At 37.9% G+C, this 27,832-nt stretch overlaps 1 protein-coding gene across 1 annotated transcript; it reads left to right on the forward strand.

The window, feature by feature from the left end:
* Window positions 1-27,832, forward strand: zmynd19 (zinc finger, MYND-type containing 19). Its single transcript, XM_082171522.1, has 6 exons — window positions 1-236; window positions 4,520-4,579; window positions 6,520-6,626; window positions 24,412-24,552; window positions 24,640-24,820; window positions 26,310-27,832. Exons 1-6 carry the CDS (start codon window positions 186-188, stop codon window positions 26,451-26,453), a joined length of 684 nt encoding a protein of 227 aa, XP_082027648.1. The 5' UTR covers window positions 1-185; the 3' UTR covers window positions 26,454-27,832.

The following is a 27,832-nucleotide window of genomic DNA, read 5'->3' on the forward strand; positions in this document are numbered from 1 at the left end:
TTTTTCCAACGCCTCTCAGCGGACGGCGCATCACGGAGGTTTGGAAGCGGGTGGGGAAGACGCGGGCAACGACTGACCCTATTACACTAAAAATTGTACTCGGGGTTGGTTTGCCCGGACCGATTTCCAGCCTAATACCGACATACCTGCTCTCACATTTCAACCCAGTCCTGACATCCCCTCTAATGTCGGATTTCAAGCTCGGGATTGTTCGACTTGGCCGTGTGGCCGGGAAGGTGAGCTGAAACCTAGGGCTGCCATGTGCGACGCAAAGGGGAGGGGAGCCAAGATCCGTGAGCTAAATGCTTCTGTTTAACAATTAAGTGGCAGATTTGTCAATTTTTTATGTTGTCGACCTTTGGCAGAGGGGGATATGTGTAATATATGAATGTAGTTGTCGTCGAAACGGGCGGGTTTTATTATAAACTGGTCAGCTCATCAGCCGAGTAGGTTTAGTCCCTTTTGAACCGCCTACTGTTGATGTGTAGCGCAACTAGATGGCTCGGCCGAGAGTTCGCTTGCTAACTAGGGAATGTAAAAGTTATTTTTTTTCTGTTATAACGTTACTTGAATAATGTTTTAAGCACAAGACCGTTGCGGTTTCCGATGCTTGGTCCACGTCAGTAATGACACTGGCATCCAATATGGCTCAGCCAGCTCAGAAAATGCCTCAACCAGGAACCGTTCACACGCAGCATGACAACCGGCATGTCTGCTGTGATGAACCTTAGCACTGTCTTTACCAGGTTTATCTGTCAAACATTTATACAGTCACTGCTCAGCCACCTTGTAATTTATCACTTAACGCTGCTAAAAATGCTGCAGGCTTCTTAAACTTAACTGTTTTGATCTGTTTTCTTTGCGTCATCATCCCGAACAAATCCAAGCTGCCTCTGGGATGACAGGCCGCTGATGCCATGACACTAGAGGGCAGCCGGTAAACAAATCTCTATGGGGTTAAACAACAGGACCATGTGAGAAGTTGCATGGAAAAGTGCGCACATAAGACGCAGACTATACAGTAAATGATACCCATTTAGGTTGTATATGACGGAATATATGGCGTTATTTTCATGACAAATGTCGAGAGCGCATTATTGTAAACGCGAGAGCACATCCATGAAATGCGCGAACGCGAATCTGCTTGCTTGCGAATTTCGGCCAAAAACTTAACGCTTGTTCACACCATTATGAACTTTTTCGAGACTCGCTCAGATATTGCACTCAAACTCTGTCCTGACTCCTGTGCACTCGCAAATTTCTCATTTCTCTTGCACTAGAAAGCTCCTGGATTAAACATTGTCAGAAGTTATCAACAAATCAGAATAGACTTCCACGACTGACCGATGAAAATGATTGAACTGCACCTAAAATTCTTTTGATAATCAAAGATGGATCTTTATTTTCTTTACAATTTAATAATATTGAACAATATTAATGAAATGTATTTGAAATGGATCGGAATTGGGCGCTTGGATGATTTGTACATATCAATATGCTAGTCTGTCTAACTGCATCACTACATTATACAGACATTACAGGTCAAACCCCTCTGAAAAATGTATCTAAAACAACATTAAATGGCTCTTAAGACACACTACATATAAAAGTTCAATATGTCATATGTCAAATATATAAACTGTGTTTAAATAATTTGCTCTAAAATCTCAACATCCTATCAACATCAAATGCAATAGTAGATGTAAAAAAGAATGCACAAGATATCATTACCAATAAATGTCCAAACAGTGATTCTAGCAGAGCATTTATTAGCCTATGTTGTTTGTTTCATTCATTGCTTGTTTTTTAGTTCTGATTTTTATTTTCCCATGAAAACCCACTTCATACACATTAGAGATGCGCTTATCAGCTCAAATCCGTCATCTGAATCCGCTGTTAAAAATAAATAATTCACCCGCCACCCACCCAAACTTACGATGATTTTCTCTGATTTAGTCATCCGCACCCGATCGTCACAAGTCGGTACTGAAATGTTAAAAATGTGCCGCTTTGAGCGTTGTTGAGCGGAACCGTAAACACCTCTGATTGCCCATTGTGCTCACGTGCTGTCAAATATGTCTGTGATTGGCTACAATGTTCAGCACTTCAAAAAGATGTTGTAAATACATCAATTTGTATCCAATCACCTCTTCACTGAGCGCTTGCACAGATACACATGGGAGCGTTTGTAAGCAGGGGTCTATCAGCGGCCTGCTTGTGCTTTCAAATGCTCCCGTTTTCAAAACACTATCAAACACTTCTGTGTGCTCTCAAACACTCATGTGCGTTGATCATTGTAGCCAATTACAGACATATCCGATGAGCGTGTGAACACAATGGCCAATCAGAGGTGTTTACGATTCCGCTCAAAAGAGTCACATTTTTAAAATTTCAGTTCCGACTTGTACACACAATTCAAATTAAATGCGTTTATCCCAAGCAAAGGCTGGACATTGGCTTTATTTTGTTTGTCATATATCTACATACAGCGCTTCTTAGCTGTTACATATCACATACCCAGCACTTGATTGGTCCTGGTTAGAGTTGTCAAAAAGTACCGACTTTTAAAATACTGACATTTTAAAATGTGACGATACATACCAGCATTTCCCTCTAGCATTTTGAACGCTGTTGAACGGATTCTTAAGCACCTCTTGATTGGCCAATGTGTTCACGTGCTCAACGTAGATATCTGTGATTGGCCATTGTGTTGACGCGCTCAATATATATGTCTGTGATTGGCCATTTTGTAGACGTGCTCAACATATGTCTCTGATTGGCCATTGTGTTGATGCACTCAACATATATGTCTGTGATTGGCTACAATGATCAACGCTTCAAAAACATGTTGTCTTCAAACGCTTAGATGCACACGGGAGTGTTTGAAAGCGGCGTCTATCAGCGGATATATTAGGGTTATATCCTCTGATGCATCTCTAACTTTAATGTTACATCAGTCATTCACATTAGTGCTTGCTTGGCTAAGGTATGCACCGTTATTGATACCAGTAGTGCAGTTCTTGTATGTGCACCGCAATAAATTAGAAATATACATGTCGGTTTGTTGATTGACATACACTTGTTATTGTTGATGGTGAGGAATTACAGTTACAACATCTCATAATGTACCTCAAAATGAGTAGCATATCACTGAGAAATGTCCAGCTCAAGTCGTCCTTGCAATGGAGATTTGTGTTGAATAACTAGTTCTTCCAATGTTTCATTATCGGACTCGCACTCATAGATATGGTAAAATCGATGTCATCGTTACTGTTTACAGTGTGTACAATACAATCGCTGTGGACTGTTATGGTAATGGCCGTTTCGCTTCCGGTAAGCGCTGTAAGCGGTAGACCAATCACAACAGACTGGGCCATCTGGCCAATCAGAGCAGAGCAGGCTCTTGGAAAGGAGGGATTTAGAGAGACTGATTCATCCGAGTCGTTTGAGAATAATTGAAAAATGTGGTGATGTACAATGTATATTATGAGAAAATAATATAAATGTTTTTTGACCTTTGATGCATGTAAACCTGTTGTAGGAGACCTCCAAAACAAAATTAGGAACCTTTAAAATGGCATAATAGGGGCACTTTAAGCTTGATGTCGACTAGTCGCTGATCATGGCCTATAGAGGGTGCCACAGGATAAGAAAACTTTGAAGTCCACTTTTACGCTCTGTTTTCAACAGTTAAAATGACAAATAAATGCATACTCTGAGAGCGTTACACAAGATATGTTTGATTATACCAGATTTGGATGCTCAAAATCGATGGGGTGAATGCAGCTGCAATGTAACGCACATGCATACGACAGTAGCTCACACATCGCATGCAGATCACGTGCACAGAAACATACAGTAGCGCAGAAATTTATTGTCAATATTGTTCTGTGATTTATCTATAAAATAGCTTAGAAACTAAAAAGTTCTAGCATATATTTCTTAGTAACTAAAACCCACTACAATATTAGTATGGAGATGCTGCCAGATAGAATTTATTCACATGCAGTCTCTCTCACTAATGCATTCATATACATGTAATCTTTACTGTGCTATTTTATTTGTATCCGAACGAGCAGAAATCTGTGAGAAATATAACGACCCAAAGACAAAAGAACTGAAATAAGCTGTTATGTAGGAGCAATAGCCTTGTGGGCAGCGCTGTGTCAAATGCCATAGCTGTGCACAAGGCAACCTGCGTTTGAGTCTTAGCTCGAGGTTCAGGCTTATTTGTTCATTAATGTCATCAGCGACTAGTTGACATTGACTCGACTTTAATCACATAAATGTTGACTTAAAAAAACTGAGTTCTGGATCAAAACAAACTTTTCAAAACCCATATCCAATAATTGCAAATATAAAAGGTTGTAGACAATTCATTGGTCGAAAAGTGTGGGAACCATGCTTATAGCAGTTTTAAGGAAACTTGGGTTTCAGTGAGGAGACACGACAAGTAATATGTTTTGAATTGTTTTTAATGGACTTTCTCTGCATTGTAACAACATTTTATTCTTTTCAGACAAAGTACACTTTGATTGACGAGCAAGACATACCATTAGTGGAAAACTATGCCTTTGAGGTGAGAACCTGTTTTGTTTTTTTTCTTTAGGGGTCCAAGCACAGAAGTTGCTAGAACCCTATTGTGTTTGTACTAATGTTCTTCTTTATCTTTAATTTTCTGCCCTAAAAATGTATGAGCATCAGACCATAATCGCAGAGACCCCAAACTCAGCAGAATGGACCCGATAGTGCACAGCTACTCAGGCACACAGACACTCATTTGTCTGACACTAGGTGGCGTTACAAGGCAGTTTGCATTTTGGATCCCAACTCCTAAGGGGAAACAAAATTATTTTCCCCCTGAATCCTTGAGTCAAGACCTACAAATAACTGTAATTTTCCGCCATTTAGAGTTTTATTTAAGTCCTACTTTTTCAAACTCCTTGGCCGTTGGTCCTCTCTTTACCAAAATAGGCACAAAACAGCTAGAGACTGTGCTGGCAAAAAGCTATTTTAAATTATCACGCTGTCAATTTAGATTTATTGAAGCATTGCAAAGGTTTAAGTTAATTCATTGGTCAAACACTTTTACAAGTTGACATATATCTGCTGAACGCAACTTGCTTAACATAACTTGACACACATAGACAACACACATAGACAACAGGACATTCTGATGATGCACACCAAGTTTGGTAAACTTCTGGGCGCTACAACTAAAAAAATATTTATAACTCTGTATAACCGTGATGTTTAAAATTGGTATGCATTTTCTTTGGTTGATGCCCTAATCTTCTGACATGACTTACTTAAAAAAACAAAACAAAAACAAAACATGGCTGCCAGCAGCCAATCAAATTTTAGCAGCTAATGACATCAAATCTGAATGGTGTACCGACACAAATAAGTCTTCATCAGACTTCACCAAACTTTGCACGTAGACCATGCACATAGACCATGCTAGCAAAAAGTTATCGAAAGAATTTTGATCTATTAAACATTTGAGCAAATATGATTTGACATATTTGATGGGTGTTTCCCGTTATGACTATTATGCCTATATCTTGTATGCACCTATATCTTGTATGCAGTCCAAACTTCTCAACTTTGTACATATGGAGAACAAGTCATTCTGAGCAACAATGCTTAATTTCATGAATTTATGATGGTTGGGAAGCTAATAGCAAATTCTAAACTATCAGCCATTTCAGCTAAAAGATGAAGGCTGTGATATTAATGTTATAAGGAATCATTTAAGCATAATCTTTTTCTACCGGTTTCCATTCCTTTTGAATGGAAATAAATGCATAGATCTAGTTCTTTTGAATAACTATGGTGTACTGACAGTATAGTTTTATGTAATTAGTCTACATAGACATCTTTGAAATGCTTATAGATCGTTAAATGTATCATTTTTATAGACTCCAGTAAAACACTTTTTCAAGTTACCTTAAAACTAAGAGACAATTTTCTTTTTCAAGATTATATATTATACAATTTCTATGAAGGCTCTTACTGTTATAAAGGCTCTATACTGTTATACATTAATAGCCCATGAGGATAATTAATGATCCAAATGAAACGCATGTTATTATGAGGATTTTACAGCAAAGTCCATCTTGAATAAAACCCAAAATAAAATAAAACAACAGTATGAAAACTTTTATGGTTGCAGTTTAACACACGTTTGCTTTATTCATACCACAAATAAAGCAATTGTGTGTTAAACTGCAACCATAAGTTTTCATACTGTTTTTTTATTTTTTTTATTCAAGATAGACTTTGCTGTAAAATCCTCATAATAACGATGCATTTGGATCGTTAATCATCCTCATGGGCTATTAATGCTTGTCTCCAATGATTGTCACTTGAGCACACTTTTTCCACACATGCCTATGAATTTTTTTCTTTTTTTATGACCTATTCAAGTTTTTGAAAACATGTTATTGTCACATTATATAAATACTATTATTTATTATACTATTATTAAATTGAATGCCTGAATGTTTTTATTTTCAGGCACGCATGGAAGTTGATGCAGATGGGAATGGGGCAAAAATCTTTGCTTATGCCTTTGACATCGGTAAGGGTAGATGGGCTGGTCGACCACTGCATGAGTTACTCTGGTGAGTGTACTGCTAGAGTCCATTGCAATTCCTACTACTTTTTCGCTGTTTACTGTTTCCTGATGTGACTGTCACAATTTAGCCACTAGTGAAAGTTGTAATGAACGTTCAGTTTGTTAGTGAAGTCACCTTCTCATTAGGGGTGTAGCGGTACATCAATATGGATCAATACATCGATAAAATGACACAATATAATGTATCAATGCAATGTGTACAAATATCTGTTTATTTTACCTTTATCTTGACACTCTGCACATTCTCTGGCACTAGTGGCATTCTCTTCATTTTGTTGAATATACAGTAAAAAAAAAAGAATCGTTCAATTGGGATACTAGGAAAAAACTTTAAAAGGCAATACTATATTTGCACATTTTCAAAGCACAAGAAGACAAACTTTCTTGACTGTTGTCATTGCTTAGCGCATTGCACAAGCTTATAATGAACTATGATAGAACTCATGTAACAAAAAAATTTAGGGCTGTAGCTATCGATTATTTTAGTAATCGAGTATTCTACGGATTATTCCATCGATTAATCGAGTAATCGGATAAAAAATTGTGGTAATAAAAATAGATCCAAGTGAACAACAGCCTTTAAAATTACTTAAAGACAAATAGGTAACACTTTACAATATGGTTTGTTAGTTACTCAGAATGAACAATATTTATTTCTACAGCATTTATTAATCTTAGTTCATGTTAATTTCAACATTTGCTAATACATAATTAAAATTAATGGTTGTATTTGTTAACATTAATGTAATGAACTAACATGAACAAACAATGAACAGCTTTATTTGTATGAACAAATGTTAGTTACAGATGTAGCTATTGTTCATTGTTAGTTCATGTTGATTAATACATTAATGTTAACTAATGAGCCTTATTGTAGTGTTACCCAAATAACAATAACAAGCAATAATTATTGGTTCAAATAAAGTATCAAAGTAATCATATGGGTTTTATTGAACAACGCTGTTAAAATACACCATGTAAAATATATGATAACTAATAAACATAACATTTAATTCAAATGTCAACTTAATCTTTCATATTTGGTCACTTCTGTACGATAGAAATGCAACAGCTGCCGTAATTTCTTGAAAAGAACATGTGCACGTCAAAACATGCAAGCAGTGCAAGGGTTAAACTTCTATTTTGAAATCGCGATGAACAACAATTCGCACATGAGAATATATGCGATTGCGAATATATTTCTGAATATATTCAGAAACATACTTATGTATTCTCCTGTGTTGGCGAAGATTTATAAATGAGCTGCATTACGAATCTTGTGAAACGGCGCAGACTGCGTGCAGATGAACGTTATAAGCCACACAAACTCACAGCATGCAAAGATGGAGTTTGAGAAACCCGAGACGCTCCACGCATATAAATGATGACAGTAAGTTACTATGAAACACGCGTCCGGGGTTTTGCGTTCCCAAATGCACATTATTGGAAACTTAAACAAACAGCACATGCAGAGACTGAGTATACGTGTGGAGCAGCGTTTACTGTGAACGGAGCTGAGGTAGGCCTATTTTTAACACAATCTGCACGCATGTAAATAATTCAACCGTCATGCTTCTCTGTGGGAGAAAAAAAACAGCGCATATATTTATTTAACTTAATCTTAGCCTTTGTGATTTCACAATATCATGATTGTAAACAGTTAAATATATCGCGTAGCCTTAGAAAACTGTGTAATGCGGTTCATGGACTCTCGTCTGTGGAATGCGCCACTTCCGGTATTTTGCCGGTTACTCGACACGGGTAAATTGCAATCGAGGATTTTTTTTAATCGAGTACTCGACTTTAATCGAGGAATCGTTACAGCCCTAAAAATTTTTATAAAAATACTTAATTGAACTCTCAAAATCCTGTAACACAATCCACAACAAAATCAACACTAAATAAAACAATGAAAAGTCGCTTAATTAAGACTTAATTTTCCCCCCAGTGTTTTATTAGGGGCCAAGCCCCGAAGGGGCAAGGCACCTATTGTATCTGTTAGTTTTCTTATTATTATTATTCTTCCGCAATGGGAGTCTATGGCAGCCCTATGAACCGTAAGTAGGAAAATGATGAAATTTGGTACACTTCTAGTGATGCTAATGAATAGTAATTGGACCAATTTTTTAGCCTCTAGGACCAACTCTATAGCGCCACCACCAGTTCAAAATTTAAAAATTTAAATGTTTATAACTTTTGAACCGTTTGATCTAGAGACATGAAACTTAGTACATCTGATTCCTCTCATCAAAGTGATCACAACCAATACCTTACATTAAGACTCCGCCCATTACATTAGTGGCCATTTTGAAAAGTACAGTATTCAGTTTTTTCGCTATTCCTCCTTCAAAATTTGTCCAATTTTGTCCAAAATTTTATCAAATGATCTTTGGACTGAGCCGCACAGAAATGACTGAACAGATTTTTTTTATTCATCTTTGTTCAAAAGTTATGTTGTCGCAAACTTAACGAAGTCGACTCAAAATTGGTTTAGAGGCTGTATCTCGGCCAAAGTTTGATCAATCGAAACGAAAATTGGTACACTTCATCGGAAGTATGCTCTGAGGGTCCTTGCCAAAGTTGGAAACCGCGCCACCTACGGGTCATGAGATATGGAAAATGGCTATTTTGGCCAATAACTTTTGAACAGTTTGTCAGAAAATCATAAATGTGGTATCTATGGATTCCTTGGGTCATGCCGAATCCGTGGATACTGATTTTGCCAGGATTGGATGAACCACTTGTCCGCCATTTTGATTTTTGTCATAAATTGCAATATATTTTAAACTATTTGACATATCGGCACAAAAATTGGTAGGGATGATCGACACCATGTCCTGAAGGTACCTGAGAAGTTTGAACACAGCGCCACCTATTGTTCCAGAGGTATAAGGCATTTTGCTAAAATGCTTATAACTTTTGAAAACATTGTTCAAATTTTGATTGCTTTTTGTCATTATGTTCCTTGGCTTATCACAATTCCGACGATATCTCATTTGTCATTTTGCAACAATGTGACTGTCCGCCATATTGGAGCAAATGAAAAACTGTTTTTTCGCTACTCCTTCAAATCTTGCTCAATTTTGCCCAAAGTTTGCTCAGATGATCTTTGGACCAAGCCACACAGAAATGACTGAACAGATTTTTGATATTCACTACCGTTCCCGAGATATTCGTCTCCAAAGTTGACCTAGCCTGTGTTTGTTGCCTTATGCTAGTTAGCTTAGCATAATAATTGGTTAGCATGCTAACCAGATGCCATTCTTTCTAATGTGGCTCTTCAGCTATCAGGATAACCATAAGCTACATTAGCATTAAGCTAGCTTAGCATGCTAATCTCGTTAACATGATTTTGTGTGCTCATTCATACACTGAAGCCTCTCCTCAGCAGCTGTGTAACTCACGTCCTCTGAGTGGCGCAAGTTGCTAAACCACATGTCAAGAGTCCCGAACCATTCCGGTCGTGGGTTCGAATCCTGTGTGGGACAACTTTAAAATTGTGTATAAAGTTGTCATTAAAATTCCTTCTGGCTCTGCACTGCTGTTGGTGCTTAAATGCTATTGTGCTTGATGTACATTTACATGTATATTCAATTTGTGCTGTTTTTGTTCTTGCGGCTCCGCACTGCTATAGTAAGAATACTTTGGTTATTAAAGTTTCTTATAAAGTTTTGAAAGCAAAGTATTTTTAGCTACTTTTTGAACCCAGGGAACCATTGGAGGGCTTGGCCCCTTTGAGGCTGCTTGCAGCTTTAATTTAGTGTTCATTTTGTTGTGGATTGTGTTGCAGGATTTTGAGAGTTGGATTAAGTATTTTTTTGTTTAATAAAAATGTGACTAATTGTGTAAATAGGAAATAATATTGTAATAGGGATCTATCGATTGCAGGCCCCTGAATCTAATAAAATTTAGGGATGCACCGATGCCATTTTTTCATAACCGAGCCGATTCAGATACCCAAATTCATGAATATTGTCCAATTCCGATACCAGTATTCTATTATTTTCTTTGTTTTTGTTTTTCTTGATTATTGTAGAATAATGTGTGTGTGGAACTGATGATCAATCTTTTGTTAAACACAATACACTAAATACTACTTCATTAGAGAAAAACAACAACTTAACAATAATATATCATCTTAAACAAAAAATATAATATAAATTAAGCGAGTGGATAATTCTGCAGCAAAAGTAATTCTAGAAACCATGATTTAGGAAAAAACCATTTAATGGGGAAAAAAATAAGTTGCTAAATCTGGTCAAATGTTAATTACAAATCACTGTGCACAAAAATAATTTGATGAAAATAAATACTATAAAACTTAAAGACGTTTTATTTCAAATGTATTGTGCAGCTTTTTAATGGGACAACAAGATATTAGCTTACAAGTGCGCAAAGCTATCATAATATCTATCAGAATGATGTGCTTTAAAGCAACATGGAGTAACAGCGTGCAGCACTCCGTATTAAAAAATTCAGGGCACAAAGAAAAGAGATATTGTGTGCACAACTAAGTGTATTACTGTATCTATCCAGCAGTTTGAGTCTTTTTTTCTTGGTTTTAAATTCCAGTTACTGTGCACGTGACGTGATGCCAATTCATAGTCCTCTCTACTCCAGTGTTATCTAACAGACTCCTGGTAGTGAATATCACATCATTTAGAAACGATAAACAATAAACAGCAAGATTATGAATTTTATGCAAATCCACACTAGGGGTGGGGGAAAAAATCGATTCTTCGATGCATCGCGATGCGGACGTGGACGATTCTGAATCGATTCACAAATGTAAAAAAATCGATTTTCTAAAAAAAAAAATATATATATTTTTTCTAATAACGTAATATTGACGGAACGCAAAAGGCGGAACTATAAGCGGACGTGCAGTGCGCGGACAGTCTGTGGCGTGCACATAACAGAGACGCGCACATTACAGAGTCGCGCACATACATAACAGACTCATGATGGCTGAGCGCCAAATTCGAACGGCACCTTCTTCGTTAAAAGCTAACGTATGTAAAATTGCCAATTTCATTGTTACCTATTTAGTATTTTTGTATGAGAGCTGCTTTCTGTATTGTTTAGTTTTCACATCAGTACACTGTGTAAACCGATCTGTTATACGTACGTTATACTGCAATATGTGCAAATTTCAGTCACAAAAAGTTACATTTTGACTGTGCTCTCTGCAGATGTTCATTCACTTTTTTTGTATAAGCTGTTTTTGATTGTAGTATACAGCAAACATTTCAAGTCATAACTCTATATTATTTAGTTGTGTATAAGAGTGGCTTTGTATGTTACTAATTGAAGCTACAGTAAAAGTTGTTCAAAAAATTTCATTTTGTCTTCTTAATGATTAAATTGGACAATTTTCTTCTAGAAAGACAAGGTGTTCAGGTGGAGAAAAAAACTTACCTTGACATGTTTCGACTGCAACCTGCAGTCTTCTTCCACCTGAACACCTAGTCTTTCTAGAAGAAAATTGTCCAATTTCTACAGTATGTTGGTTCTGATCTACTTCCTAAAGGAAATAAGCCTTTCATTTTAGGGATGTCAATTTTCACAAATTCACATGATCGATCGTCGTTTAAATTAACGATCAATTAATCGATTAATCGTTAGCCTTAATACTGCGATATGCGTCTACTGCAGTGGCTATGACAGCATGACAGGGTCTGCAAATGCTGCTCAAAACGCTATGTTCCTCACCAAATCAATTAGAATGGTTTTAAATATAAATAAAGGGCTAGTAGGATTGTAAAATGTTTCGATGTGATTGATAATTAAATTAATAATTTAATAATCAAATATAACTACTAATACAACGTGTCACCAACGCCGCCTCATATGCGCTTAGAATGTGTGACTGTTGTGGACGCGCTCTTCCTGGAACAACTGCACGCGACTGAATGAATCTGCTACCGTTAAACTGGAGCACTTTGCTAGCACGTTATTTATCTAAAAGAAACGCGTCCTATATGAGATTAATCAGATATATTCAAAATAAACATAATATTACAAATTATATCTGCACAAAATTACGCAAATTCATGCTCAAGTGAACTTGAACTAAGTTACGTGCCATTCATTCAGAACTACTCATGTTGTGGACGCGCTCTTCCTGGAGCAACGCGACACGGCAACTAAACCCAAATAATTTACAACGTTTTATTACAATATTGTTCTCTTTATAATGTTATGTAATATTACAGTCCCAATAGTCATTATTAGTCGTGCACTGCCGTTTGAGCTGCGCGCGCTGAAGCTGACGCTTTACTACAGAGTTAATTCTTAACCAAATGCATCCAATATGAGATAAATCAGATATAGATAGGCCTACAGAAAATAAACAGTATTACAACTTACATTTGCACAAAACAAAAGGCTGCGAATGCACACGCAAACTTACAGTCATGATGAAGGTGTAAAATGGTCCCAAACATAACTCCAGCGCGCTCGCTTTACATGTTTCGCGGTTGAGCAGCGCGAACGCGCATCAAGACCTGCTTAATCGATGATCGATAAGTTGTATCGATTAAATGTATTATCGACAATTAATCGATCGTCGATTAATCGTTGACATCCCTATTTCATTTATTTGTTATTGTTTAGTTCAACTTGATGAGTCACAACACAATGTGATGTATTCATTTCTGTGTTCTACAGAACATAAGCTACATACAAATAATTCTGAAGTTATAACTACACGACACAGAAAGTGCTTTGAGTTGTTGTTACTCAATAAAAGAGTTAAGTAATTCAGCAGCTGACTTTTTTTAATACTGCAATCACTTTGTAGTGTATTTTCGTTTACTGTTGTGAAATGGAAAATCAATAATCGCTAATCGAGAATCGTTAATAATCGAAAATCGACTGTAATCGAATCGGGACTTCAATGATCGTAATCGAATCGAATCGGGAAATCAGACAGATTAACCACCCCTAATCCACACAGACTTTTATCTACAGGTCAACTATAATAATGAGAATAATGAATCATCTTGGAGAGTTTAACTGTGCCGGCTGTCGTAACCAAATGCGACACGTAGTCTGAATGCTGAATGGAGAATGACTGACAGCCTCAGTGGAGGGAAGAGTTTCCGTCCACTTTAATTTAGCGGCTCACATTAAGCTATCGAATGCCTTTGGAAGACTTGGGCTATAATGCCTGGAAATGTTTATGCTGCTTTATAATGTTGCTGCTTTGTAATATTTTCTTGCAGAGCTTAACAGTAACAACGAGTACGCACAGTATTGGATTTGGATCGGCCCTGTCTGACCTATACCCAATAGGGCAAAAATTACAGCATCAGAGCAGATACTGATTTTCGATATGATATTGGATTTTTGCCAATATCTTATATGCAGATATTTTTCAACTCATTTTGGCTGATACCGATATACATATCTTTTTTCCCCCTTTGATTTGAAACAACACTGCAAGGATTATAAACAAATTATTTTTCATTTCAATTAGTCTTGAGCAAAAACTAGGGATGCTCTATATATCGGTATCGGCCGATAAATGGTCATTTTTAATGTTATCGTTATTGATCCGATAAGAAAATTAGGCCGATAAAATTAGGCCCGGATGGGATGGGATGGGATGGGATGGGATGGGGAGGAGGGAGGGTCGAGCTAGCCTCCGTTTTGTTTGACAATACTTTGAACGTCAACAATAAGTGACGTCACCCAACATCGCTTAGAGCACCTTTAAAGATGGCCATCTTTAAATATCTGCAAAGGCCAGAGCATTAAAATTACATAAATGTAGGCCTATATTATATGTTTAGTCTCTAACTTTATTTGCTTTTATTTTAGAACACTTGATGATTATCTAATTAAAATAACTATGTATTGTAGTGATAAAATTACTGAAATCAAATGCATTTCTGATTTCTGTCGTCTACATGGATATATCAATCTTGAGAAAGCAATCACGTCACTAGCTTTAAATATGCAAATTCACCGGCTAATGAATGCATAAAAGTGACCAGCTGGATATAAACTAATGCAAATAGATGGTAACAATTCTGACATTAGACATTTGGGAAGGGATTGCGTGTGTTTTTGTCACATTGTTTTAACCGCTTGACGTAGCCACTACTAATGTTAGTCCTCTCAGCCTCGACGACAAACATACTGCTGTTCTTTCTCTGCTAATGCAGCATCTAGTCAACAAATGAATTCCTTTATAATGATATGGCAATATGTACTTTAGTGTTCTGTATTCATACCGTTTCGCTGTCAGTGTTTTAAATGCGCATCATAAGTGTCAGCGCGCAGTTAAAATAAACAACTCAGTCAGTGATCGTTTTTAATTGGCCTCTAGAGGCCGCTCTCTCTCTGTATAATGCCAGCAGTCTCTTCTCAGTGCTCTGATACTGTGTAATGACAGCACTCTTCTCACCCACTCCAGCAACTGACGCAACCCGTAAAAACTATCGGTATAGATTTTTGCCGATAACTGATAGTTCCACCAATCAACTATTGGTACCGATATATCGGCAAAACCGACGAATCGGTCGACCTCTAATAAAGGATGCGTTTGGTATATGATACAGTAAATCGCTTCATTGTACCGGTCTTGTGCACAACATTAATAACTACTGGGCCTGTCATAATATTATAATGAGAACCCTATTGTAATAAAACCTTGTGAATTATCGGGGTAGTTGCCATGTTTCAGTGTGTTGTTGTGGGAAGAAGGCAACCATAGCACATTTTGACAAGCACGTCAATTTCATATGTGCATTCGCGTAATTTTGTGCACATATAAATCGTAATAGTATGTTTATGTAATATCTGATTAATCTCATATAGGATGCTTTTCGTTGAGGTAAATAACCCGCAATGCTTCATTGTACTGGTGATCATCTTTCTTCAGCGTGCACTGCACGCTCAAACAGAAATGCAAAACATTAAAAACTATGATTAGGAGGACTATCATATACATATAATTGTATACAGTATTGTAATAAAACGTTGTGAATTGTTTGGGTTAAGTTGATGTGTTTCGGCGTGTTGTTACGGGAATAGTGCATCCACAACAGGAGTTATAGGCCTACATTCTTCTGAATATGTAATTAGTTCAAGTTCATACAGTGGGGAGAACAAGTATATGATACACTGCCGATTTTGCAGGTTTTCCCACTTACAAAGCATGTAGAAGTCTGTAATTTTTATCATAGGCAGGGCCTGAATTTCATTTTGGAAAATGGGGGGGGGGAAATCCCCCCTTAGGTGATTCTTATGGGGGGGGAATTTTTTTATTTGAGGGGGGAGTTTAGACATTATTATAATTTTTTTAATTACTTTATCTCGCCTAAATGTATGCTCACTCATTGCATTTTTACAATGGGGTAATTTTGTTCTTAAGAATTTACACAACTCAAGGAAGGTTGATATCAATCTTTGAATTAAATTGAAAAAAATAGCACAAATAAATACAATAGAATAAAGATACCAATAAAGAGAAATAAAGAGAAAAGTTTTTGCTTCGGTCTAAGTATTCAGAAATACTACATAGACTGAATAAAGTAATCAAATGTAAAATTACACTGGGTAGTATTTTAGTCCTGACTAAATTAAATACATAGGCTATTAATCCTGATTCCTTAAAATGAAAGCCATGTTTTGTTGTTTTGACAACCAAATTAATGACAGACACATATGGCTGCTGTCCCTTTAAGAGCTAGTGCACGGATCCTTTTTTCATTATACGGTCACGTGCGATTTATGCTTATTTAAGACATAACCGAGGATACTCACCAAGGCCGAAATTGACATAATTTTTGCATGTTTTTGACTGTTAATGCGATATAATCCACGAAAAATAACTTTTGTTACTTGCAAGCTGTTTGTGAGGCGGCTTTACTGATGTATGTGTGCAGAGAAAAAAAAAACATCTCTCAGACAGCACGCAAGTACCAAATAGTTTAAAATCGCGTGAATGTTTAAACTGGTAAGACTTAAAAAGACGTGCAAATGGTAAACTTTAGTTACTCATGATGCAATGCTGGTCCGATTATGCAAGTGACAATTCCATCTATCTCGACTCCCAAAACACGAGAGTGTATTATCGCCACCTGCAGCGCGCTTAACGATTGCCTTGTGCAACCCATTTTGAGAGACGAGAGATGAAAGACGCAGCACCGCTGAATCACTCACGCTGTTTGTGAAATTGCGTCTCGCAGACAGTTTTAAAATGACTGATTTGATTTTATAATCTGTGTGGATTAATTTACTAATACAACCTACATGCTAAAGTGAATCAATGTTTGCGGGAATTTCCCGCATTATAAATGGAAGACCTGCGGGAATTATTAAAATGATGCGCAATACCCGCAATCCCGCGCTGAAATTCGAGCCCTGATAGGTACTCTTCAACTGTGAGTGACGGAATCTAAAACAAAAATCCAGAAAATCACATTGTATGATTTTTAAGTAATTAATTTGCATTTTATTGCATGACATAAGTATTTGATACATCAGAAAAGCAGAACTTAATATCTGGTACAGAAACCTTTGTTTGCAATTACAGAGATCATACGTTTCCTGTAGTTCTTGATCAGGTTTGCACACACTGCAGCAGGGATTTTGGCCCACTCCTCCATACAGACCTTCTCCAGATCCTTCAGGTTTCGGGGCTGTCGGTGGGCAATACGGACTTTCAGCTCCCTCCAAAGATTTTCTATTGGGTTCAGGTCTGGAGACTGGCTAGGCCACTCCAGGACCTTGAGATGCTTCTTACGGAGCTACTCCTTAGTTGCCCTGGCTGTGTGTTTCGGGTCATTGTCATGCTGGAAGACCCAGTCACGATCCATCTTCAATGCTCTTACTGAGGGAAGGAGGTTGTTGGCCAAGATCTCGCGATACATGGGCCCATCCATCCTCCCCTCAATACGGTGCAGTCGTCCAGTCCCCTTTGCAGAAAAGCATCCCCAAAGAATTATGTTTCCACCTCCATGCTTCACGGTTGGGATGGCGTTCTTGGGGTTGTACTCATCCTTCTTCTTCCTCCAAACACGGCGAGTGGAGTTTAGACCAAAAAGCTCTATTTTTGTCTCATCAGACCACATGACCTTCTCCCATTCCTCCTCTGGATCATCCAGATGGTCATTGGCAAACTTCAGACGGGCCTGGGCATGCGCTGGCTTGAGCAGGGGGACCTTGCGTGCGCTGCAGGATTTTAATCCATGAAGGCGTAGTGTGTTTCTAATGGTTGTCTTTGAGACTGTGGTCCCAGCTCTCTTCCGGTCATTGACCAGGTAAGAGTTCCGTGTAGTTCTGGGCTGATCCCTCACCTTCCCCATGATCATTGATGCCCCACGAGGTGAGATCTTGCATGGTGCCCCAGACCGAGGGAGATTGACCATCATCTTGAACTTCTTCTATTTTCTAATAATTGCGCCAACAGTTGTTGCCTTCTCACCAAGCTGCTTGCCTATTGTCCTGTAGCCCATCCCAGCCTTGTGCAGGTCTACAATTTTATCTCTGATGTCCGTACACAGCTCTCTGGTCTTGACCATTGTGGAGAGGTTGGAATCTGTTTGTTTGAGTGTGTGGACAGGTGTCTTTTATACAGGTAATGAGTGGAGAACAGGCTTCTTAAAGAAAAACTAACAGGTCTGTGAAAGCCGGAATACTTACTGGTTGGTAGGTGATCAAATACTTATGTCATGCAATAAAATGCAAAATAATTATTTAAAAATCATACAATGTGATTTTCTGGATTTTTGTTTTAGATTCCGTCTCTCACAGTTGAAGTGTACCTATGATAAAAATTACAGACCTCTACATGCTTTGTAAGTAGGAAAACCTGCAAAATCGGCAGTGTATCAAATACTTGTTCTCCCCACTGTATGTGCGTGATTTTGTGAAAGCATAAGTTGTAATATTACATTTTTGTATAAATCAGATTTTTCTTATATAGGATGCATTCCATTGAGTTAATTAACCTTCTAGCAAAGCGCTTCAGTTTACGGGTGTTCATTCAGGTTCAGCGCGCACAGCTCAAACAGCAATGATGTTTTTTGAAACAAAGATGTTTACTATTACTGTAATATTAAAAAAAGGGTTTATTTTTTGTATTTTCATATTTTATTTATCTGTGGCACATGCATTTCTTTATATGTTGCCTAAGTAATGTTGTCCAATGACTTGTTTGCATTATTTAGGTTTTTAATTTATTTATTTTTTGTCAGGCAATAGATTTTTTGGTAAAACTTTACAATAAGGTCTCATTTGTTAATGCATTAACTAACATTAACAAAGGTTATTGCTCTGTTAGTTCATGTTGGTTAATAAAATATTTGTTAATGTTAGTTCACAGTGCATTAACTAATGCTAACAGATACATCTTTGGATCTTAAAAATGTCTTATAATTAATAAATCATGTAGAAGTATTTTTCATTCAGTGTTAGGTCATGTTAACTAATTCTACCAAATGAAAGATTGTAAAGTGTTACCAATTTTTTTCTATAAAGGAAGTCGGCCATTGGAGTGTAAAATTAATTTTAAAAGATAATAAATCTTACACTGGTTCAAACTAGGCTACTGTATTGTATATGTTTGATTTATGAAGTTGTTGTTGGGACATGGCTTTTAGAGGTGAGCCTTTTGTTTTTGTAATCTGGCTCTCAAAGTAAATTGAAATTTAATTATCGGCCAATAACTCGGTTATCGGCTTTCAAATATTAAGAGTTATCGTATCGGGCAAAATTTCCATATCGGTGCATCCCTAACAAAAACTGTATTTTTTCCTTCCGGTTTCAGAGTGTTGAGGTCTCCTTACCAAAAGGTTACTTGTTAGAACTAAAAAAAACATTAATATGAGTCATCAACACATGAAGTACGGTTGGCGTGACTTTAGTTGAAGTCGCCGCTTTTAGCCTCAGATAAAAATTCAAAAATTATTTTAGAGCTCCTTGGATTCAAGTTATTTTCTTTAGTTTGAAAATATTATATTATACATTTATATACTGGATATGTAAAAATAATTTTCAGTTGTCAATTGTTTTTAATTTTTTATTTTTTTATGTCATGTTGCCTATTAGCCTGGTTCTACCAGACTCTCGTACATTTCATTTGTACAGAGTCTGGCCTCTCTCCATTGAGAAACGTTTACTTCCTTGTAGGCGGGTTCGCTGTTAAAGTTCAAAACTATTGGATCTACCCAGAGTCACTCAGGATCTGCCATAGCCAATCGCTAACGTGTGGTCGTGACGTATGTCATGCGCCGAAACCGGCCGGAAACAACAAGTCCGAATGATCAGAGGATTATGTTTAGAATAAGATGTCTGTCAACGAGAGCTGCAGGTTTTGTTCATCGAATTTAAGAGTTCAAGGAACAATTGTAAATTCTAAATGTATATTTGACACTCAGTCATTTAATGCAGGTCTGTGGTCACTGTCTCAAAGAGCATGCACAGAGTCCAAATGAAAACAATTCCCCATCGTCAAAATTAAACAATGGGCTTTATGCACAGCTGCACTACTTCCTGAACTTCAGGCAGGTCCTTTGTTTCCTGTCTGACATAATTGGACAAACTGATTAATCCAGGTGTGCCTGACCACCTGGATTAATCAGTTTGTCCAATAATGTCAGACAGGAAACAGAGGACCTGCCTGAAGTTCAGGAAGTAGTGCAGCTGTGCATAAAGCCCATTCCCCATCGTTAGTACACATTGATGGCCTAAGACACGAAACGAGCGGTTTGTGTGAGAAAACGAACAGTAGCCTATTTATATCGTTTTTACCTCTCTGAGGGCGCGCGCGCATCCTGGTGTGTGACATGTACGCAGACTGGTGCATAGATATATACACTAGAAGTCGCCTTGTCTACGGCAGTTCATTGGAACGAATGTCTTTAAGGCGACATCTAGTTTACATATCAATGCCGCTGCGGTCGTTTCGGATCTGCCGCAAATGCTGTACAGTGATCACCGTCCAAGATGTCACGGTCATCGTGCACGCCGAGCTGCCCAGCACGAACTCCTAACTTTTCTGCCTCCTTCACTTGGTCCTCCATTAGTGCAACAAGAGGGGAGACGACAACAACTATCGGCTTTGCATCCCTATCGTTCGCCTTAGTTAACTCATTAGTGGTGTGAGCTGGAAAATCTAACTTTTCCCGAACCCCGTGGGGAGGAGGGTCACAACATCATGGCCACCAACAAAACTTAGCAAACATTGTTCTTGCTCCGGCTTTAACTTCTATATATTCGGCAGTTTTGTAACAACGGACCGAATAGCTTTTCTCACGTCTTTCTCCGCTGCCATTACTGAACTCCAACGCAAACTGACGCACTACATCAACGTCATCGTTCTCAGCCACTCCCTCTGTTTGCTGATTGGTCCTACAAAAAATAGGTTTCTGGAAACCTAAGAATATACAGCAGTCCCAGACGTAGTACTGAAGGAAAATGAAATTGAGCGGAAGTGCGTAGGAGGGTGCAGCCAGGCTAGTTGCCTATAGCTTGTGACCCTTAAATCAAATCACACTCTTAAATTTGACAAATTACTGCGTTATTTATTCACAAACAGCAGTAACTTAATGTTATTCATGTAGTTTGCTTTTCATTTTATTAGTGTAACAACACCCCCTACATAAATGAGACCGTATTTGTGCATTTGTATTATTCTAATTGTCTTTAGGCTACTGTTTTTCATAAAAAATACCATAGTGTTTCCCCTACAATGTATTCAGCGGATTTTCAGCGCCGATGCAAAATCTTCACATGATCAGTAATATCACAACATTCACTTACACACCTAGAAACACTGAGACATGACGACCGGTGGTGCTGCTAATGCGATGGCTCTTGAATCCACTTGTTGACAAGAAAGGAGGAAAGAGCCACATATGGAAATATTTTAGATTAGGCTAATGTCACGTTGCCATAAGGGGCCGTTCACACAGCGCGTTTTTTCGTGCGTGCAAATTCGTTATTTCAAATGTATCTCATAATAGAAGCTACGCGGCACGCTCGTTTTTCCAGGCGTGCTTCTGTTCATGGTTGCATAGCAACAACAGACGCCACGGGAGAGCAAGCGCTTGTGGAAAGGAGAAAGCAGTACGAACTGCGAAATTGGTACCGAGAACCGTGGATTTTCTTAACCTTGTCTTGGCTTTGTCACCCACACAGCATTCAATTACTAAAGAGCCTTAGAGATCTTCTATGAAAAGCCCAGAACAATTAAGTGCTAACAGATTGGGTGTGGCCTCTGCCATTAAGATAACATTTTCAATAAATTGTAAATAATCTTCTTCTGGGTTGTGCCGTTTCATTTTTCCGCGATCAATTTCTATCTTATTGCTGAAAATTTACACAAAAGAAAAACATGAATAATCCTGTCTAAAATGATTAAATTAAGGTTTCTGTTTGTGACCAGTTCAAGGTACGTGTTGCAATAATCATGCCTTGAATTTGTTGATGGTATGTCATATCATACAATGCATATTTGCATTGTCTCAAAATGTTAATTTCTGTGCACAAAACTTGCCAGAAGTCATAGTTTAAGGGGTTATTTAAAAAAAAAATTCTGCCGGAGGTGCATGCCCCCTGACCCCCCGCGCGCGGCTTGGTAACAACGTAACAGCACCGCTGCTGGAAAAATTTCTTGGGGAAACACTGCATAGACACAGTATACAGTGGGTGCATAATTATTGTGCAAGTTGATATTCTGATCATATTTTTAAGAAAAGTCATGTTAACTGTTAATGTGAAGATTTAAATGTGAAATCATCAGGAACCCTTTAGTCTCCAGTGCTATCATTTTCCAGAACTGTAGCATACCTGGAGTCTCCAGAAGTTCAAGGTGTCAGGATCTGAGACTTTACTAAGGTAAAGAATCCTGAAATAAGACCCACACTTAATAAGAATCACAAGCTGAAGAGTTGTGAAATACATGAAGACTGTTTATAGACAACCTATCTGTCTGAAGACATTATAGATACATAGGTTGAGAGTGACTCTTGAGGGACCACCACCAGTTCAAGTCAGACTGAAGCAGCTGTGGCGAGAGAGTCGTGCTGTGAGCTGCTACTAACAATGAGCAAGACACATACCTTTCAGGGTTAGGAGATGGACTTAAAATCAACTCCCAAAACCTAATAAGAGATTCTAGAAGATAATTTCTTCAAACAGAGGTACGAGACGATGCTGTGCTGTCCTTAAAGAATCACTCCCAACCTATATGTCTATAAAGCCTATAAAAAAAATTGTCTTCACGCGTTTCACAACACTTCAACTTGTGATTCTTAAGTGTGGGTCATATTTCAGGATTCGTTACCTTAAAGTCTCTGAGATCTTTTATTTCTGGAGACTCCAGGTAGGTTGCAGTTCTGGAAAATGGTGGCACTGGAGACTGAAGGGTTCCTGATGGTTTCACACCTAATTCTTCACATTAATTAAATTTTTTGGGGAGTTATTCTTGGCCTGTTTTTGTATGACCCTGCTCAACCAATGACCGTTTTGCTGACGATTGGTCACACGTTAATTTAGCAATTTCTAGTATTGCATTAGTAATGCATCCTTCTCATGAGTATTTAATCATTTTTGACTTTTCAGTGCAAGGTAAATCTTTTTTGGCCCATTTGAACTGTAAAAGGAAAACTGCTTAATTATGCACACCTGAATATTAGGTGTTTTTCACTTCCAAGCCTTCTTTAAAGGATTAGTTCACCTCAAAATGAAAATTTCCTGATAATTTACTCACCCCAATGCCATCCAAGATGTTCATGTCTTTCTTTCTTCAGTGGAAAATAAATAAAGTTTTTTGAGGAAAACATTTCAGGATTTTTTTCCACACAATTGGCTTCAACGGCAACCAGAATGTTGAAGTTCAAATCAATGCCGTTTCAAAGGGCTTTGAAGTGCTTCAAAGGGCTCTGCACGATCCCAGCTGAGGAAATGGGGTCTTATCTGGCGAAACGATCTGTCATTTTCAAAAAAAAAAATTAAATGTATATACTTTTTAACCACAATTGTTCGTCTTGTGCTGGTCTGCGACGCGCCACGCATTACGTCATCACTTATAAATGATTAAATACAAAATGAATAGTAGTTAAGATTGATGTGGTTTGGAATTGGTAAAATGTGCTTGGGAAAAAAAATATGATCAGAATATCAACTTGCATAATTATGTACGCACTGTAGTTACTTTTTTTTACCATGGTAGTGAGTTGCAATGCATGGTTTTACCTGTGGTTAACGTGATCCAAATACTATGGAAGACCCTATAAAATGTTACCCTTTTAAAAATGAGGTTTTTACTATTTTTACTGATGTTACTGTTTTTGTTATTTACATCTGCATCTCAGCTAAAGCTACTGCTACTATCAACTCAAGCTATTGTCAAATGTGCATTTCTAAGAGAAAAAAACATGTACTATTAATTTGAAATGTTCACCTGTTTGTCAAGTGTTTGTCAGGTTCTGACGATAAAGACTAGTCTGATGATGATAAAACCACGCTTAACTGTTTGGTTTCTACAACTTTCAGTCAGGAGCACAAATCTGCCTTTAAGCTTGAAATAGATAAAGATTGGACATTTATTGTGATAATTATCAATATCGACTGATGTAAAATTTTATCCTAATAATTTTTCGGCTTTATTGCTCAGCCCTACTTTCAGGCAACTCATCGACTAGTTGATTTTGAAAATATGTAGTTTGCAAATGTAATGTAAACCACGAAGAGGCTGTAAATAAGTAGACATCATCTTGTTTTAAGTAGTCATGTTTTGGTGTACTTGTTCACAGGGAAAAGCACAGAGGTGGAATCGCTCCAAGTTTCCAAGTAGTTCACATAAACTCAGTCACAGTTGACAACCGTCTAGACAACTTGCGCCTCGTTCCGGTGGGATGGAGTCCGAAACCAGAAGAACTGTCGAGCAAACAACGGTAATTTATATCCCACATGTGAAAGAAACCAATAAATATCTGCTGTTATCTACTCTGCTCAAATTGTATATAAAATATCCTCTCTAGAGAGCAGTCGCTGTACTGGCTGGCCATCCAGCAGGTTCCCGCAGACCCAGTGGAAGAGCAGTATTTGGAGTTGAGTCGCACACGCTACTACAATGCCAACGGAGAGCTGGTGGAAGAGGAGGAGTGCTCCTGTACCTACTACGAGTGTCACTACCCACCGTGTTCGCTCATTGAGAGGAGGGTCAGTATGATGTAGACACGAAAGTCATTATATGGGCATTTATTGGGTGTAATTTGGATGAACAAAAAAAAAATACTGGTCAGAAGTAAAGACGTGCATAGCGGGTTGTCTGAAAAACAAGAACATCAGTCTTACAACACAGGTGCATTTCATTATGTTCACATGGGATGTATTTAAAAACAGCTGGATGGAGCGCAAAAGAATGAAACGGAAAACAGCAGTATATCTTGATTACGTTTTTTAAATGTTTCAAGCGCAAAAAAAGCATAATGAGCGAGACGGCAGGTAAATATGCTTGCATGGATATATATTTTTGGAGATGTCATGGATATATCTTTTTATTGGCCAAAATGATAATTTCTCACAAAAATGGATATTTTGAGATTATACGTTCTCATAGCACTGATAATATTAATTGCTCTTATTAGATCATTTGATACATTTTTCAAAGGTGGTGAATTTTTTACACAAAGCTGTGTATCTGATGACTCAAGACTTGTGTGGCATGCATGTGACGCTCATTAGCACTCGCTTTGTTCCCACAGCTCTCAACCACGCCCTGCTTCCCACAATACCATTTTAGTGCACTAAAACCCTATGAGAGGTCAAGTCATGTCTCGTAATTCAATTTGTTTAAACCACTGCTGTGCAAAATATTAAAGGTGCTTTTGCACTAGCACTGGGATTTGATTGACATCAGAGTTTGGTTCGTTTGGATAATGTGAAAGCTGTTTTCTGAACTCTGGTTTGCACCTGGTTTGCACCTGTGAACTGTACCCGGGATCCATCTTAAAAGGGTGGTATGGTTCATGTGAACTCCGCTACAGTTCGTTGCTGATATGAACACAATTGTACTAAATCATGGAAGTGAACCACTATTTTGAATGATTTGATAAGTTTTTGTGTTCTCACTCACTTTGCTGACAAGTGTCACTGATGCATTGCAAGCAGAGAGAATGTACTGTATATCTCTATATCTAATTTCTGCTCAAATATGGACTCCCACGTACTTTAAAACATTTATAGTACATTCGCAGCAGATAGACGCAAGTGCCGTTATTGAAAACAAAACCAAAGGCTCAACCGAAATATAAAAGTGTGGGTTGGCTATGAATTTGCCACCATCTGCGTCATCATTACCAAGCATCAGGGGTCAACAAAAACGTACACAAATGCAAACTCACTGTGGTTCTGAATCAAAAAATACAGTGATTACGTGATCCAGCAGGGGGAGCAATTGAGCTAAAGGCTAAAACAAATGTAAATTATTTTTTTAGAGATACTAGTCAACTTAATTTGACCAGTCAGTTGTTGAACTTCAACCATGAACAATCCCATCGTAGTGACAAATTACACGCTTAAAAAGCTAAATGGACCCATGTGATTTTCAAATAATTGTCATTTCAACACATTAACTTTTTTGTTTATTTGATTGAATCATTTATTTTAGTTGTGACAATATCTTGTCTTTATTTGTGTACTTTTCCAGCTGAGGGAGTTCAACATCTGTGGCAGATGCCAGGTGGCACGCTACTGTGGCTCACAGTGTCAACAGAGGGATTGGCCGGCCCATAAGAAGCAGTGCCGTGAGCGTAAACGGGTTCTGGCGCTGGAGTCTGAACCCGAGCGATGATCCCCCTCAACCCCTGTTTGAAAAACAAGGGAAACGGGGTGTGGGGCGAGACTGGAGTTGAAATGCAAAAACTCACTGGTAGGCTTGGGGACAGTTTTGGTGAGTTGGATGGGCCTATTGGGGGAAAAACTTATTTCCCAGAACTTTCACATCTCCACAACTTGCCTATGGGGATTATGGGAATGGAGTTTTTTTTGTTGTTGAGAGGGAGGTCTTAAAAGCTCCACCTGCTGCTATGGATGCGTTTGATGAAGAAAAACACCATGCCGTCATAACTCTTTCTCTATGGACTGCATTTGAGTATTGACAGTCATGCGCTCGCTTGTTCCATCCACCCTTCTGTCATGAAGTATTAGCCGCCGAGGGACAAAACTGCTGTACAACTGATGATGGGATGGAATACGGACCTCCTCACTGTACTACCCTTCCTCCTCCTCTTCTCCCGGTTGGACTTCTTGTGCACATAACCAAGCACAGTCACTCACCTGCCATAACTTCTACAAGTATACAGTTGATAGCTGTGCAAAATCACACCACCAGTATTGTGTGTGCAATGCCATTTTTGACTGAAGGACATGGTTGAAGTGGTTGAATGTGTTTTTTTTGTTTGTTTTTGCTTTGCTTTATGGGAATTTTTGGGGGGCGGTGTCGGGGAATAGGCCTTCTTTGGGAGGCAGTGTCACTTTTCCTGTCTACCTGTTTTTGAAATGCATTACAATCCTATTTACTCTTCCCACTCATGTCATGTTTAGTTTTACTTACCATAACAAGCACTCAGTTTAGAGGGATGTCCTGGGAAAAACTTGAAACCCACATGGAAAGTTGACTCTGATTCATGTTGTCAATGTGTACTAAGTTGGATGTCTAACATTTTCATTTGGGTCCCAGTCATTCAATGATTAGTCTTCTTGTTTGTCTTAAAATCTTTGTCAAAATGAGTTTAACTTATGATTTTTTTTTTTTTTACATTTTAGAAATTTCTCATCTTGATACAAAAATATGTGCACACAAGTTCCAAGCGTGTCTTCCTCTTACGTCAAGGGCAACTCAACCAAACTGACGCGCACACACAAATAAGCATGTATAATAGATGCATACATGTGACGTTTGTCTGTGTTCGTATTCCGAATAATTTATCTGGTTGGGGTTGAACACTGTGCACTGAATATCCTCACTTTGATTCTTGTTCTTTTCTGAGATATGGGAGTCTGGGGAAGGTTGGTGTCTGTTCTTTTTATTTTTTCTAAGCTATTACCATACAAACATTAAAATGCATAAATATGTGAATGGACAAAGTTTGTGATAACTGACCATCTCTTGTCACTGTAAAATATAAGAATAAAATTAATGAAATAAAATCTCAAATGTGTAAAGTTTAA

This window comes from Leuciscus leuciscus (assembly GCF_965113295.1).
Source record: "Leuciscus leuciscus genome assembly, chromosome: 5".
Lineage (NCBI taxonomy): Eukaryota > Metazoa > Chordata > Actinopteri > Cypriniformes > Leuciscidae > Leuciscus > Leuciscus leuciscus.

Bases quoted from the DNA above. Each gene is read 5' to 3' on its own strand.
- zmynd19 (XM_082171522.1), top strand. From the start codon at position 186: ATGTCGGATTTCAAGCTCGGGATTGTTCGACTTGGCCGTGTGGCCGGG. The intron at 4,580-6,519 runs GTGAGAACCTGT...TTTTATTTTCAG, and splicing joins TGGAAAACTATGCCTTTGAG to GCACGCATGGAAGTTGATGC. The intron at 24,821-26,309 runs GTCAGTATGATG...GTACTTTTCCAG, and splicing joins GTTCGCTCATTGAGAGGAGG to CTGAGGGAGTTCAACATCTG.